This window comes from Hyalella azteca, unplaced genomic scaffold (assembly GCF_000764305.2).
Source record: "Hyalella azteca isolate HAZT.00-mixed unplaced genomic scaffold, Hazt_2.0.2 contig15788, whole genome shotgun sequence".
NCBI classification, from domain to species: Eukaryota; Metazoa; Arthropoda; class Malacostraca; order Amphipoda; family Hyalellidae; genus Hyalella; species Hyalella azteca.
Genome location: NW_025945627.1, coordinates 88112 through 102566, shown reverse-complemented (window position 1 = coordinate 102566; position 14455 = coordinate 88112). Strand labels below are relative to the sequence as shown.

Here is a 14455-nt window from a genome sequence, read left to right as displayed (position 1 = left end):
TACTGATCGGGCAACGAGAAAAGCCTTCTGCTGGCTGCAAAGGGGGAGAGCCGGGGCATGGCGTTATAGGGACGGCAGTTTGCACTTAAGCCTGTGGAGTAGAGCACCATGAAGCAGTGGCTGTGACATAATGGCGCTGTTATGTATGTCAGGCGCTTATTTTCAAAAGCCGCGAATACACCAGGCTGTGTTTAATACAAGCATGCAACAGTTTGGCTATTTGCCCACGGCCCCATGGCCCCACGGTTGCTTCGGTGGCTTGATGTTATCTGGCTGATTGATTCATATCCAGGAAAGGAAATGACGCCTATGGCTTTAGCCTTAAGGCACTTAATCACACAGGCTTGAGGCTAATATGCCCTCTAGCGTGATTACGAGCCGAAAGGTAGGTATAGATATTGAATTGTGGGCAAGGGCTATGTAGCGGTCTATACTCAATACTGCATCCCTTGCAGAGGGATTAGTAATGCTGAGCCATAGTGGCAAAGCAGAGAGTTTTTAGACTCTCCCTCAAGTTCATTTTTGAGTCCTATAACTGTAGACCAATAAAGTATCCTGGATACCAGCATTATCATACATAAGAAATTGGTTTAAATCTTGAGTAAATGAGGAAATTAAAAATGAACTGATTCTAAAAAAGCTCAGGTTTGCCACTATGATGCTGACACCGGAAGCAGAATAGGTTTCTGAGCAGTCGGATGATATTGATGCTCCATCCCCTTGTTCTTTTTTCTTACGTTCAGCTTTGGGCTTGGGCATTCTGCTGGTTTTTTGTACAAACAAGGTACTCCAAATAGGTGCCCGTCTCAAAATTAAGACTCTTTTCTATTTATTCACAGACTCCAAAAGGTACTCACTCTATCCTATACACACGTCCATAGTCGACCGAAACTCGAACCACGATTCGCCGTCTGAGTCCAAGATTTCAGAGAGACGGACCGATTTTGCCTTCGTTTGCGAGTTGTACGGATATACGGAGAAACGACCGGCATTTCTCAAGCCGATTTTTGAACTTGCATAGACCAAGAGCCATATACGTAAAGCCGTATATTTTTTTTAATTGGGGGTTAAAACTTGTGGCGACAAAAGCGCCCAACAGCCTGAATTCTCTGTCAGAAGTAAAGCCGTATAACTCGCAAACGAATGCAAAATCGAAAACATTGTAAGCACGTCTCGGACAAATTTACGGCCGTATTTGCGGCCGGTCTCGCGGCCGGACTCTGTACCTGAAATATCACCCAAAGTACTGAACTTAGCTCAATGAAACTTGGTACACATATGCATTATGGCCTAACGGTGATGTCAAGCTCGTGACAATTTTTTTACTATCGCCTTCATTCGTGAGTTATATGATGAAACGTGCCGAAATTTGCAGTGTACCAGAGATTTCTTCTAAAATACTGAACAGATATGAATGAAACTTTGCTTATAGAAACCTAACCTCCCAACAAAGATGTTTAGCTCGAAACAATTTTTTCGATTTCCGCTCCCCCACCTTGCTGCAGATAATCAGGTTAGGTTAGGTCCGAAATTGTTTGTTTGGGTGGAGAGTTGGGGCTGGTGTGGAGGAGGCGCATGCTGGGGTGTTGTCTCCGCGGAGATTATATTTGGCTGGAGCAGTTGCTGCTGGCGTACGGCGCCTATGGCTCTAAGAGCTGGTGCTCTAAGTCTGGAGGCTAATCCACTCATTAGCATGCTTGTGCTCGGGAAAAATATAAAAGTGATGACCGTATTTGGCAATGCTGGCCCCTAACATGCAACCCGATTCTTGAACAAGCAACCATCTTTCCGATTTTGATCTTAATTTTCGCAGCCACAGCCTAGCTAGCTGTTCTTAAACCTCCATTTCGCCGTCCCAATCTTGTTGATCTTAACCACTCAGCCGCCCAAAGCATATAATGTAACTTGTGTATAAATGTTGACGTTGAAATGCTTAGCGGAGGGCTAAGACCATTTATAATCAGTTGTGCCATAACAAGATAAACTCCGATTTTAGACACCAGGTCAAAGATACCTCGAGTGGGCTTTATCATTCGAAAGCAAAAAAATGGTTAAATTATATCCATTCATGACACTGAAAACATATAGAATTTTGTTGGAAACCAGCAATATTCCGTCGGAAATAGAAAGAATTATGAGAAAAGACTGAAACTATAAAGACTCGATAAGTATTGAAGGGAATTAAGAATATTCAAAGATTATATCACATTTTATTAAATGAGATGCACACAGTCTCTCACAAAAATGTACTCTATATATTCGTTAGCGCGTCTTTTCCATGGATGTTGAAGAAGCCTTCAATTTTTCAACGTCAATTAAGGTTGGCAATGGAGCTTATTGTGTTACTCACCCATTGTTAACCTTGAAAATGAATCAATTGTTAACCTTGAAAATGAATCAATTGCAACCAACCCTCGAACTAAGGGATTCTCTTAAAACTAAAATCAAGAGAGACTGAAAAAAACTCAAATAAGGTTAAGTGACAAATCCAATGATTGGCACAATGAACTAATATGGCGGAACATTATAACCCACATATTTAACTCTCAAGGAAATAAGTTCTAGCAAATTAGAAGAATGCTAAGTAGGCACAGAAATGCAGTAGGCAAATCAAGTACCGCGAAGTATACGCACAAATAGGAATATGAATTGCGCACAGCTTAGCTCAAATTGTATAAAAATAAGGAACTCGGTCTACCAATACCCAGACGAGAAAGTAAAATCAATAGAGGAGGGGCGAGTATAGGCGGGGACAGTACAATAACGAGTTATACTGCGGGAGTTTCGATGGGGTAGCGATGTATCGATACTCACTCGTATATATTCTATCGTACATATTCCATCGTATATACTCCATCGTACATATTCCATCGTATATACTCTATCGTACATACTCCATCGTCGAAAGGAAAGTAGTGAGAGTATAGATGAGAGTCTTTGAACGACGAACTTTGTCAATAATTACAATGTAATAAAGTTGATGATTATCGTACATATTCCATCGAATTTACTCTATCGTATATACTCTATCGTATATATTCCATCGTATATACTCTACCGTATATACTCCATCGTCAAAAGGAAAATAGTGATTCCATCGTATATACTCTACCGTATATACTCCATCGTCAAAAGGAAAATAGTGAGAGTATAGATGAGAGTCTTTAAACGACGAACTTTGTCAATAATTTCAATGTAATAAAGTTGATGATGTTAGTATAGCATTTTCTTTACTGCTTTGGAAGACAATTGGCATTGTATGTTTTAAATATCTTTCTCTCTAACTCCATGTCAGGGTCATTGGAACCCTTGAGATACTGTATGACGATACCAGTGCCAAGCATCAAAGAATAAACTGCAAAACACACGTACAATACGACAGCCATTCATACTAAACAAGTATGAGCTTCTAATTACCAGATATTTTATGCACTACCAACTACACGTTTATATGACAATGAATATATATTGCAACTCTAACAGTTAGTACAACATTCCGATCAACTGGACAACCAGCGTCCAAAAATAATGGGTAATTCTAACACAGCGGGCCAGACAAGCAGCGATATGCAAATCAGAAGCGGTTATAAAGCCCGAACGAGGGCATGACGTATAGAATCACTCCTGATTATCAATTGAAATATTTCAACACAAGCAGACGCAGCACAGGCAACAGGCTAACAACTACTCGGAACTACAAACAACGGCAGATATTATATATGAACTGTTGGCGGCTCAAGATTTGAAATAAGATCACAGATGAAGAGTCTTGCATAACCATAGGTCGAAAAAATAGCGCCAAGCCAACAGTGACTAAAAAAATCTAAAATAGTATGCAGTCACATCTACGACTGACTTGCGGCAACTCACCTCGAAGGTGAACTGTGACAAAAATACTGAAGCGTCATAAAGAATATGACAGAAGTACCAGATAGAGTAGCAATATTCTGTTATTTTTTTTATTGTAACCAAACACAAGTTCAAAAACAATGATTTTTCAAAGTAAAGAATGATAAACGGTTAGAATTGCAGAAATATGCACAGAAAATTCAAACCCAAACTCATTTGTAAATTTTCAACAATATTCTCCAAAGACCAGGAACTAAATTCGAAATTTGAACATCAATTGTGAAACTCGAGATTTTATATATCTGAATACTGAGAAACTTTGCTTACGCGTAAGTCTACGCGTAAGCGTAAGTCTACGACCTCTTAAATGACTGTCGGTAGTAGCATAACGTATCACCGAAATATTTAACCTAATATTCTACATTGAATCTAGCATTAAATTCAATTCCAGCATCAGACATTCTACATTGAATACCTGTTGATGTCTAACGCAGATATTGTATATATAGCGCTATCGATTTAACAATTTTTCACATTTTTAAAATAAACTGATCTGAAATGTATTCAATTTACATTACAAATCACGGATAGTGATCGTTATAGCTGTAAATTATTTATTATACCTAATAATAAATGAAAATGTCTTCGCATGATTATTTAGTCAATAGAATCCACAAGCTATGAAAGAGATCAGTTGATGTTCTTAATACATCTAATGTTTATATAATTAAGCTATCGTACAGATCATTATAGTGACGATGATCATGATTAATATAATGATGATAATGAAGGAATGCTACTCGTATTTCAAACGAACCTCAACATTTTGTTTTTCGTACCATTAAGAACCATCGGTAGTTCTGAAAATACTCAAATTTCTTCTTTAGAAATAAAGTAATTGTAATCCGTTACATTTATAAGTCGCATAAAAGACAATTGAAATGGAAATTTAAAAATCAAGTAGCATAAAAGATTATTGAAATGGGAATTTGAAAATCGCTTCGAAGATGAAGCGCACTGTACAATAATTTCAGTATTAGTCCTGCGCATTATACTCGTTTGTTTCAACAAAACGGCATCTATGACACCGGGTCTTGAGTGTAGTACATATGCTCACAAATAAAATTATTCTATAGATGTGTTGATCAACTGGTAGATATTCGTAGATATACTTGGAATACACTTGTAGAGTTGCACTAGAGACAAGCAGTACCGCTAGTAACGATATAACGATGAGCGCGACCACGCAGTGGAGAGCTCACATCTTGTCCATCACGTTCGCCGTTTGATGCTTGAGCACCTATCTATGACACCGGGTCTTGAGTGTAGTACATATGCACACAAATAAAATTATTCTATAGATGTGTTGATCAACTGGTAGATATTCGTAGATATACACTGTTAGAAAAATTACCGTTAACGGTGTTACCGGCGTTTCAGTGGCCGGTCGGCACGTGAAAAGAAACACCGTGTTGTCGTTTTTATTCTAATTTAACATTACAAATCCGTAAAAGATCTGATAAAAACGGCGAAACAGTTCATTTTCACGGGGCGACCGGCCACTAGAACGACAGTGGGACCGTTTTTTCACCGTTTTTTTCTAACAGTGTACTTGGAATACACTTGCAGAGTTGCACTAGAGACAAGCAGTACCGCTAGTAACAATATAACGATGAGCGCGACCACGCAGTGGAGAGCTCACATCTTGTCCATCACGTTCGCCGTTTGATGCTTGAGCACCACTGCAACAAAATAACATAACATTTATTATTAAAAACAAATTACAATCAACGCACGAAACGTTCGTGCAATACTTAAAATAAATTCTCTTCTTATTCATACCTTCACATGTTGATGACAACCTAGGCTACTCAGACCCCAAGTACGGGAGTGAAACATAAAGGGCATTGAAGCAAGCATTACTCACGTTTTCAGTTCGAAAAAAAGATGAAACAAAAACATATTTCTTGTCGACAACCAAGTATACATAACTAACTAACTTACTTTCAACATAGATGATAAAAGCGGATATAAAGATCATTATGATGACTGCCACCATGACGGTAATATTGAAGATGGCGCTGCAGGTGCAATCGAAGTTCTTCTTCTTCCTGACAGGCTGGTAGTTGTCGAGAGCTGTGAAGGTCGGGGGCGGGTTCACCGATGAGCACACAGACACCGCATCAGCCTGTCGGACCAACATGTCAGAGAAGCTTCCAGTAGGATGGTAGTCAACATATGATCGAACTGGTTATTAAAAAGATTATTATTACGAGAGTGGAAATAAGCAATAATAAGGTTCACCGGACAACTAAGTATTTAAATTCATCGAAATAAAAAGTGGTAATCAGTAGTTTGTGCGCTATATTTTGTGCAGATGCGTCTTAAACAGACGTGACAGGACGCAATCAGGATTGTAGCTCCGATTAGGACTCGAGGATGTCAAAGTTAATAGCTCAGTTATGAAACCTTGAGAACCATGGCAGGTACTGACAATGTTGATATTGAATTCGATTTATGATCACAACAGAGGAAATTTTGAACTCAATCTGGCGAGAAATGGTAACCACTGACAAGTGCTTTAAATCAGTTCCATGAAAATATTTGTTCAAAGTAAAGGAAGACCAGCAGTTAAAGCAGCAGAAGCCACGTGTAAGCATGTGCGAGGACATATTATCTCATACTCTGCAAAACGATCTGTTGAATTTTAAGTTAATCGTTTATCTCACCTTTTTATTATTGTCACATTTGGCGCAAGTTTTCCCTTCTGCATGGCGACACCATTTGGCAGGCTTCGTTATCGAAAAAATGCTGTGGTCGCCTTTACTTGCTTTGCTTACTTCTCTTTTGGCTTTACGTTTCTCGTCCATGACGGAATAGATGCTTTTACTCGTACTTGGTCGGATCATCTGTCGGGATTCAATTCTCTGGCTTTCAGGAGTCGATGCTGAGCCTGACCCTGAGGATAATCTGAAAACAGGGAAGCTTATCAATATTGAATCTAATCGAGGACTTAAAGAAGCACTATACAAATAAACCGTCAATGGCTTGAACTATTGAAATATGACTACTGCTGTAAAATTGGATATTTTTCCCGTTAATGGTGTAATTATTCCCTTTAAATATTATTCCCGTTAATTGCATACTTATTCCCGTTGAATATTATTCCCGTTAATTGCGTAAAAGGCGGTTAACATTTTTCAATCCTTACACGAAAAATAACATTGATTGATGATACTGCGTTTGAATGAGTATTTCGTCACTATCATCTGGGTGTAGATTTGAAGCAAATATGCAATAGGAGTTTAGGAAACCTATGAAGGTTGAGAATTTGTCTTAATAATAACAAACGAGCACCCACTTGCTATTGTCGTCGGTGGGAGGTCTTAGGGGCAGGTGACTGGACGTAAACTCGAAGGCTGGGACAGGAACACTAGTGGGGTCGGGAGTAGGGACTCCTTCAATGATAGTTGAGTGGGATCTATCATTGGACGGATTTTCTGGACTTTCTTCTGAGGACCTGGACCTGGAGCTTTCCCTGGACATAGACTTGCTCATTCTAATTTGCGCAGTGCTAGGGATACAGCCTGATGAGTACCTACGTGAGCGGGGAACAAATTCGGCTCGGACGTTGGAAGGGGGACTGTTCTGGTTCGTGTACTTCATGTAGTCAAAAGTAGCTGCAGGTTCCATGAGCTGATGTGAATGTGTTCCATGTGAATGATAATGTCGTTTGTTGAGGTCGTAATCGTGGAACGATGGCACTTGCAGATAATTAGCAGGTGGTATGTTCTGGTATTTGGAGACGGATATTTTACGTCGTTGAGGCAGAGACTGACGACCAAAATTAGCTGAAGACACGGACGCAATGCTATAACGTCTGCTGTTCATTTGGCTGGGGGAAGTTTGTTGCATGGCTTGTACTTGCGGGTAAAGAGTGGATGACATATTGGGAATTTCGTCTTCTTGATATCGTTTAAGGTACCACATGTTGTTGTTAGAGACAGGATAGTCAGGGGGAGGATAGTAGTAGTTAGGAGCAGGGCGATACATGTTGTGCGCTGAAACAGGAGGACTATGAGATCCACTACCGCCCGACGATGCATGGCTGCCAGAAGTCATGTAGAAGTTGTACGGGGAGAGGCCTTGCACCGAAGTGCGACGTTCTCTCCTCGGGTTTCTGGGTGGATTTTGGCCGCGCTGCAATGAGAAAATAATTAAATGTTTTTGCGTAGTAAACTTGCACATGCTTTTACGCACTAAATTGTACATTCATTTACGCGGTAAATTTGTATCAAACACTTAAATTTTGACAGATCAAATAGGAAGATTGAACGCGGAACTTTCCTTTATATAAGAAGGCCAAAGGGTATAAGGAGGTAAGTGGGTTCAACGAAAAATGAAGTAATTTGCTTTTCACTCATCGTCTCATAAAGAAGAAAAATTTCATTAATTGAAAATTAACATTTGTAAATATAATATATAATAATATAAGAAGAAAAATTTCATTAATTGAAAATTAGCCTTTGCTAATATAATGTATAATAATATAATTTATTTATTTATTTATATATATAATCATTTTTACGCACATGCCGCACCCTTTTCGCGTCTAGTCAGCTTGGTCGGGTCATCACACACCACCACCATACATAGTCTTGAACGATCGTCAAGGCATCGGAAGTATACAGCTATCGTGATACTCGTAGATAGCAGCTATTCTATTAGGTAGCGAGTTGCTTGGGGGTAAAATTTTTCTGTTTTATTGCATTTCTCTATTTGTTTTGAAAAGCGCAAGAAAAGACAATTACGTTTGCAGACAGTCTCGGGTAGAAATTCAATCTGCACCGAAACCGAGTAAAATATTGCTCCGCGATTAAAGTAAAAAAAATCTTAAGTAAACTTTGTGCCGTGCCCATATCACTCTATATACGATTAAAGCAATTTCTTATTGATTAGATAAGCGTTTCAGCCGCTTATTAAAAGTTTTCAAACGTATCAGTGATGTTCAAAATCGAAATTTATTGACTCGAGGCGCTTGTCGATATTATAATTGAAAATTTTCTACGAACATAATATGTATGTTCTCTGGGAACCAACAGCGCTAAACTCCGTCCAAAATGACCGGAAATACATGTATAACAATTAGGTATGAAAAGGTTCAATGCAAAACAACTAATTTAAGAACATTCACGAAAAATTTAATGTTCAATGACAAATTTCACCTTCGTCCGATTACTTGAATGGTCGAAGATTTGGTAAATTGTAGATGACGGAACTGACGCTCGATTAATTACCTCGTTATAGGAAACATTTCGGTCGACGTTGTTCTCCATAGGAGCTATCTGGTCAAATTACATACGTCAAGAAAGTTCAATACAACAGTTTTACGCGTTAATTTTGTGATAACTTTACACTAAAGTGAGTTGAAAAGCTTCAAGTGGAAGTTTCCATTTACGAATATGTTGCAGAACATCAATTGTTGAATATGAGTTCAGTACTTCTAGAGTGACATGAATTCATGACATGATACTTCAGGGACATAATTGAGAGACACATTTGTCTGTCACGTTGTCTGTCAAGAGCAGAACAATACACTAAGACTGTGTGAGCACGAAATATGATGCAGGTGCAGGTTGCAACCGTTCAGAGAAAAGTTCTAGCAACAGCTACATCGGCACCGGTCATGAAAGGTGTGGACGGTGTAGAACGCGACAGACTTGGTGTGAGCAGCTTTGCAGCGTGGGAGGTAAGAATGTATTAGCCAACAGGCTTCCCGAGACAGCCTTACACGCCCGCTGTTACGTTTGCTAGTCGTATGACTTCAAAGTACAAGCTAAGGAGGAAGATGGGCAGAGACGAGACTATAGGTTTGGGGAACTGTATTTGGTGGAATCTGGTATACAACTGAGGCATAAAGGCTTGCTGGCCTTACATGACCTACTATTGACGCTATAGTAGTTCTACTTGAATTTGATCCTAATACGTAAGCACGTAACACCCGCGATGCAGTGTCGCGCGGACGCGAAAATTTTACTTTGGTTCGTGCAGCGCTTCCATGGACGCTTAGGGCTGATATTAGACCGATTAGTTCTTATGTCAGTGATTTTGGGCCAATGACACTAGAAGAAATGCCCGAATTGGAAAAGTAATGCAGAAATATTTGAACGGAAAGCTGAAAACATTTCATTTATAGTTATTGTGTAGCGACAATTATTGAATGACCTGAGAATTGCTGAGTGTTTTCGTTTATCACCAAAACCTTTTTGAGAAACCTTAACAAACTTATATTTAAAAAGTAAAAGCTTTTGGCAAAAATTAATAATTTGTAAACATTACACCACTATATAGCCACATAGAAAAAATCGTCCGTACCCTATAAACATGCAGAGATTGCAAAAAGATGAGAGCGTTCAGCAACAGGCGAAGAAGTTCCTTCCCTTGGGTTTTCCCGCGCGGGTAAAGATCAGCAGGCGGTGTAACCTGATCTGTGGCAGCATCGGTCCATACGCGGGGACGGCTTCAGGGGTCTATCCGTGAACAGGTGCCGTGTCAGGGGTCTGTTACCGTGAACAGACGCCGTGTCAGGGGTCTGTTACCGTGAACAAGCGCCGTGTCAGGGGTCTGTTACCGTGAACAGGCGCCGTGTCAGGAGTCTGTTACCGTGTGCAAACGCCATGTTGTTAGGTATTGCAAAAGGATTCGTAAAATTTGTCATTTCAGTTTTGATTAACCACCGATATGACTTGGTAAATGAATGTTTACTAATTTGTCACTGTTGCATGATTGTGGCATTAGTTCAGAAAGGCTTCGAATCTCTAATCCGAAAGTAGAACATGAGCTAAGAACACGCACAGTTTATTTATGTTTTAATTTCTTTTAATAATCGTTTATTAATTACAGTTTCCATTTTGATTTTATTCATTCTTTATTTGCCACTGTCCCCACGACGGTGTCAAAGGTCTGTTACTGAGAGCAAACTTCATGTCAAAGGTTGTGTGTCTCCTAAAATTCACTGAGGTAGTGAATGTTCGGATTGCTGGATAGCTAGCCTACTGCATAAATGTTGTAAGATATTAACACAAGAAAATAGTTGGACATTGATAAACTAACTTCAGTAGGGTCAGCTGGACCCTACGGAGGATGGATAGACGTTCAGAATTGAACGTCTATCAAGATTGTTTGATGCTACAATAGAAATACGCAGCAGTAGATATGAGTATCGACGAGACTTCTCACGAATGCGCGCGTCAATTTGCAGATGTTCCGGCTAGTACGAATATCATGTACTCTGAAACTATATCGCTACCTCAGCTGAAACACACATATTTTTACATCCTCAGCACAAAGATGAACAAAGGTAGCTAGCTTTTCACTAGATAAAAGGGCCTACGATTAGTGGCCACGAATTGCCTGAATTCATGGCCACTTCCAAGTCTCTTTGCGAGTATACGAATCTCCCTTGCCTCTTGCTAAATAGAGTAAGCTTCGTTACGTAGCTCTTAGCCGGATATATTTTTTTTGTAAGGAGGATGGATAGAACCCCATAAATCATTATAGATATTTAGGTTTTCAATGATTTAGATGTAATGCACTACAAATTTCCGACTTGATTTCTGTTCAAATTCCGTTACCATAGATAGGTCCCTATGAATGTTTTAAAGGAAATGCGATCTTAAAATAAATTGGAATGGTAGTACCTGAGATGCTAGTGTAACCGGAAACACCGCCGCGAAGTTGAAATATTTACGGGTAGCGTGCCGACTTGGTATAGACTTTCGTTCTGATCCAAAACACAAGGGCTAAAGAGTCGCTCTTTGGTCCGGCTCTAAATTCCCTTGCGTTGTATGTAGAAAGGAGTAATGAACACGATGAAGTTTTCGTAGTATACTGGTAATTTTCAGGCAAATACAAGTTTCTTCACACAAGGCGCACAATTTGTTGTTCTTCTTAATCCAAAAGTTCGCGGAAAAAGGTTTGACATTTCAGGGGTACAAACAGCCGAAAAACCACACAGTATGAGCCTTAATACACAGCTGCGGATAACAAAATGGATAGCAAATGGCACGGGAACTAACCGCACCGAGATACCACGACCAGCCGCAGAGACTAGGGGTTCTAGCCCTAGTACACCGCGAAATCACAAACGGATAGCAAATGGGAACTACGGGAACTAACCGCACCGAGATGCCGACAACGAACCGCAGAGACTAGGGGTTCTAGCCCTAATACATAATGATTCAAGACAAAAAAATGCATCATTTATTTATTTCTATAATAATTGGTCGCCGTTGATCCCTGTTGGATGTGCACTCCACTACCGGGAGATGTGCAAAAGGCGTGTTCACGTAAAGTTGTCAAGCACAACTCGCTCTGGAAGCTCAAAACTAAAAATAGAAGGAAAATTTACGATGCAAACAGAGCTTGGTATGGGACATCGAAAGGTGAAAAACAAAGACCTTTTCCGGACAACTGTATCAGAAGTATCACCGATACATCGACATCAACGCTTGTAAATAATTGACTCGCCCGTAACAGTAATTATGAATTTGGAAACTGACCAGATTGAGGCATTCACTTAATATAAACTGAGCTTTGGTCACCCGCATTGCAGACGCGCTGTTACTAACCGACGGATGCATAGAGAGGTCAAAACTTGACCGGGCGTTGAGTCAAGATGACGCTACTAAATGTTCAGTCAAAATCTTGCGAATTTTGATTTTACTGAAGAATTTTTTAGCTGGTCTCATTTGTTATACAGCATAGGTTAAAATTCGGGAAGGCACTCACGATAACCTATGAGTAAAGACTGGAATAATCCTCTAACTCTCCCTTACGAGACGTGAGCAAAAGCTTCACCAGCGTGTGTTGTCAACATACAAGCTGTGTTACTAATAATAAATGCAACATAAAAGAACAATGGCAACCCTTATGTGATATCGAAGAAATATTTGACATTTCGAAATAATCCGGGTGCAGAGATAAAAAATGTAAATGGTTGCACACGTGAGATTCTTCAATTTGNGAGACAGCACTGGGGTCGTTAAATTCAGTATAGTAAAGGCAGTTGACCATGAACAATCTTAGCTTGTTCTTCAGCGAGACGCAGGAATTTGCCACATCTCAGGATTGTTCAGCAATAAATATAAAGATGACTTATGTATCTAGCATCTTCTTCAATAGAATTCTACAAGAATTGTGCATAAACAGAACGTGACCCTATATACGCTGATGCCTTCTTCGATGAGATTTTTTCAATATTTGCGTAATTAATTTTAATCTAGCATCGTCTCAAATAGAATTCATCGTGCATTACATATACAACCAGAACGTAACTCTACGTTAATATCAACTTCTTTAATGAGATTTTTCATATTTTTCAGTACGGAGTGGTGGGATTTTCACTTCTTTTGCGTGTTGTGTTCATCAAAAGTGACAACTATAGGGATACATATGCATGGGCAAGCAGCTCTTGAAGAATAATGTATATGTATTAATTTGCTTTCCAGAACATTAAAATACGACAATTCCGCCTTTTAATGACAAATATAAATTTCCTTCACACCGCTGTGCTGATTTAAATATAATATACAATGCATGACAACTTTTGTAGACTCAGTGCTTCCTCGTTCGCAGGCAAAAGAATGAGAAGCGCAGCGTAAACTGATAACGTCGCGATCCTTTACATAGCATTTAGGCGACCAGGCATGTCATTTGGCTATTGTGCTTGAACTCAGTGAACTTATACGATTGATTTAGTACGATCAATTAAGTCATATCTGTACGCAGGATTATATTGAGTGCACAATTTTCCAACGCATGGTCTGTATATATATCTGCTTCCGTGAAAACATCTAATATTGGTTAATGAAGCGGCGCTTTATAGAAAGCTTATATCTAATTATCGATGGTGTGTGAAGTATAGTACACCATGACACCACATGAGATGAAGAGGTGTAGGTACATCATGGGTACTAACAATGGAATAAGTCATCTAATCTATGATACAATAGGTTATGCAATTAGTAAATATTTCTTTGAAGTCTCAGGCCAGTAAAATCGAGATGTGAGAAAATGGGAATTTTTCTGCGATAATTTGGGGTTCAGTAATAATAACGATACTTAAATATAGAAAGAATAACTATATATAACTAGACATGGTTATCGGATGCCACTAACCGAAATATTGCGCAGGTACGACTAGACCAATAGTAGTCGTGCAGCGTAGTACTATTTATATTACTATATTATTAGTACTATATTATATATCAATATATTACATAGTACTATATATAGTAGTCTCAAAGTAGAGCTAAGTTAAGACATCATCTAAATGCAGAGGTGGGCAGTAGCGCGCTACATGTAGCGGTAGCGGCGCTACATTTAAGCAATTGCAGCGGTAGCGCCCGCTACATTTAGAGCATGTAGCGGTAGCGGTAGCGGCCGCTACATTTCAAAGTAGCGCTGCCCAGCTCTGTCTAAATGTGGTGCAGCGTTAGGGTGCAGGCGCGTCGGAACAGCCAGCGGCCGCAGCGTCGCAGTGCAGCGAGCAAGCGAGGTCAGGAGCGAGCGACTGTCTCTGATCAGTTGGTCGCCCTTCCGGTCA

General features: G+C 39.6%; 1 protein-coding gene across 2 annotated transcripts in view; it reads right to left on the bottom strand.

The window, feature by feature from the left end:
* Positions 1–3097: 3097 nt before the first annotated feature.
* Positions 3098–14455, bottom strand: part of LOC108665441 — a 71960-nt gene continuing 60602 nt past the window's right edge. Inside the window, exons 3-7 of one of the 2 annotated variants that reach the window (XM_018152192.1) lie at positions 7211–8049; positions 6579–6819; positions 5854–6037; positions 5590–5591; positions 3098–5149 (exon numbers count right to left, since the gene is read on the bottom strand). In XM_018152192.1, coding sequence (XP_018007681.1) covers positions 5108–5149; positions 5590–5591; positions 5854–6037; positions 6579–6819; positions 7211–8049 — 1308 coding nt within the window. In that variant the 3' untranslated portion in view covers positions 3098–5107. Of the gene's footprint in view, positions 5150–5430; positions 5592–5853; positions 6038–6578; positions 6820–7210; positions 8050–14455 lie in introns of those variants that run through there. The other variant, XM_018152193.2, reaches the window with a different exon arrangement.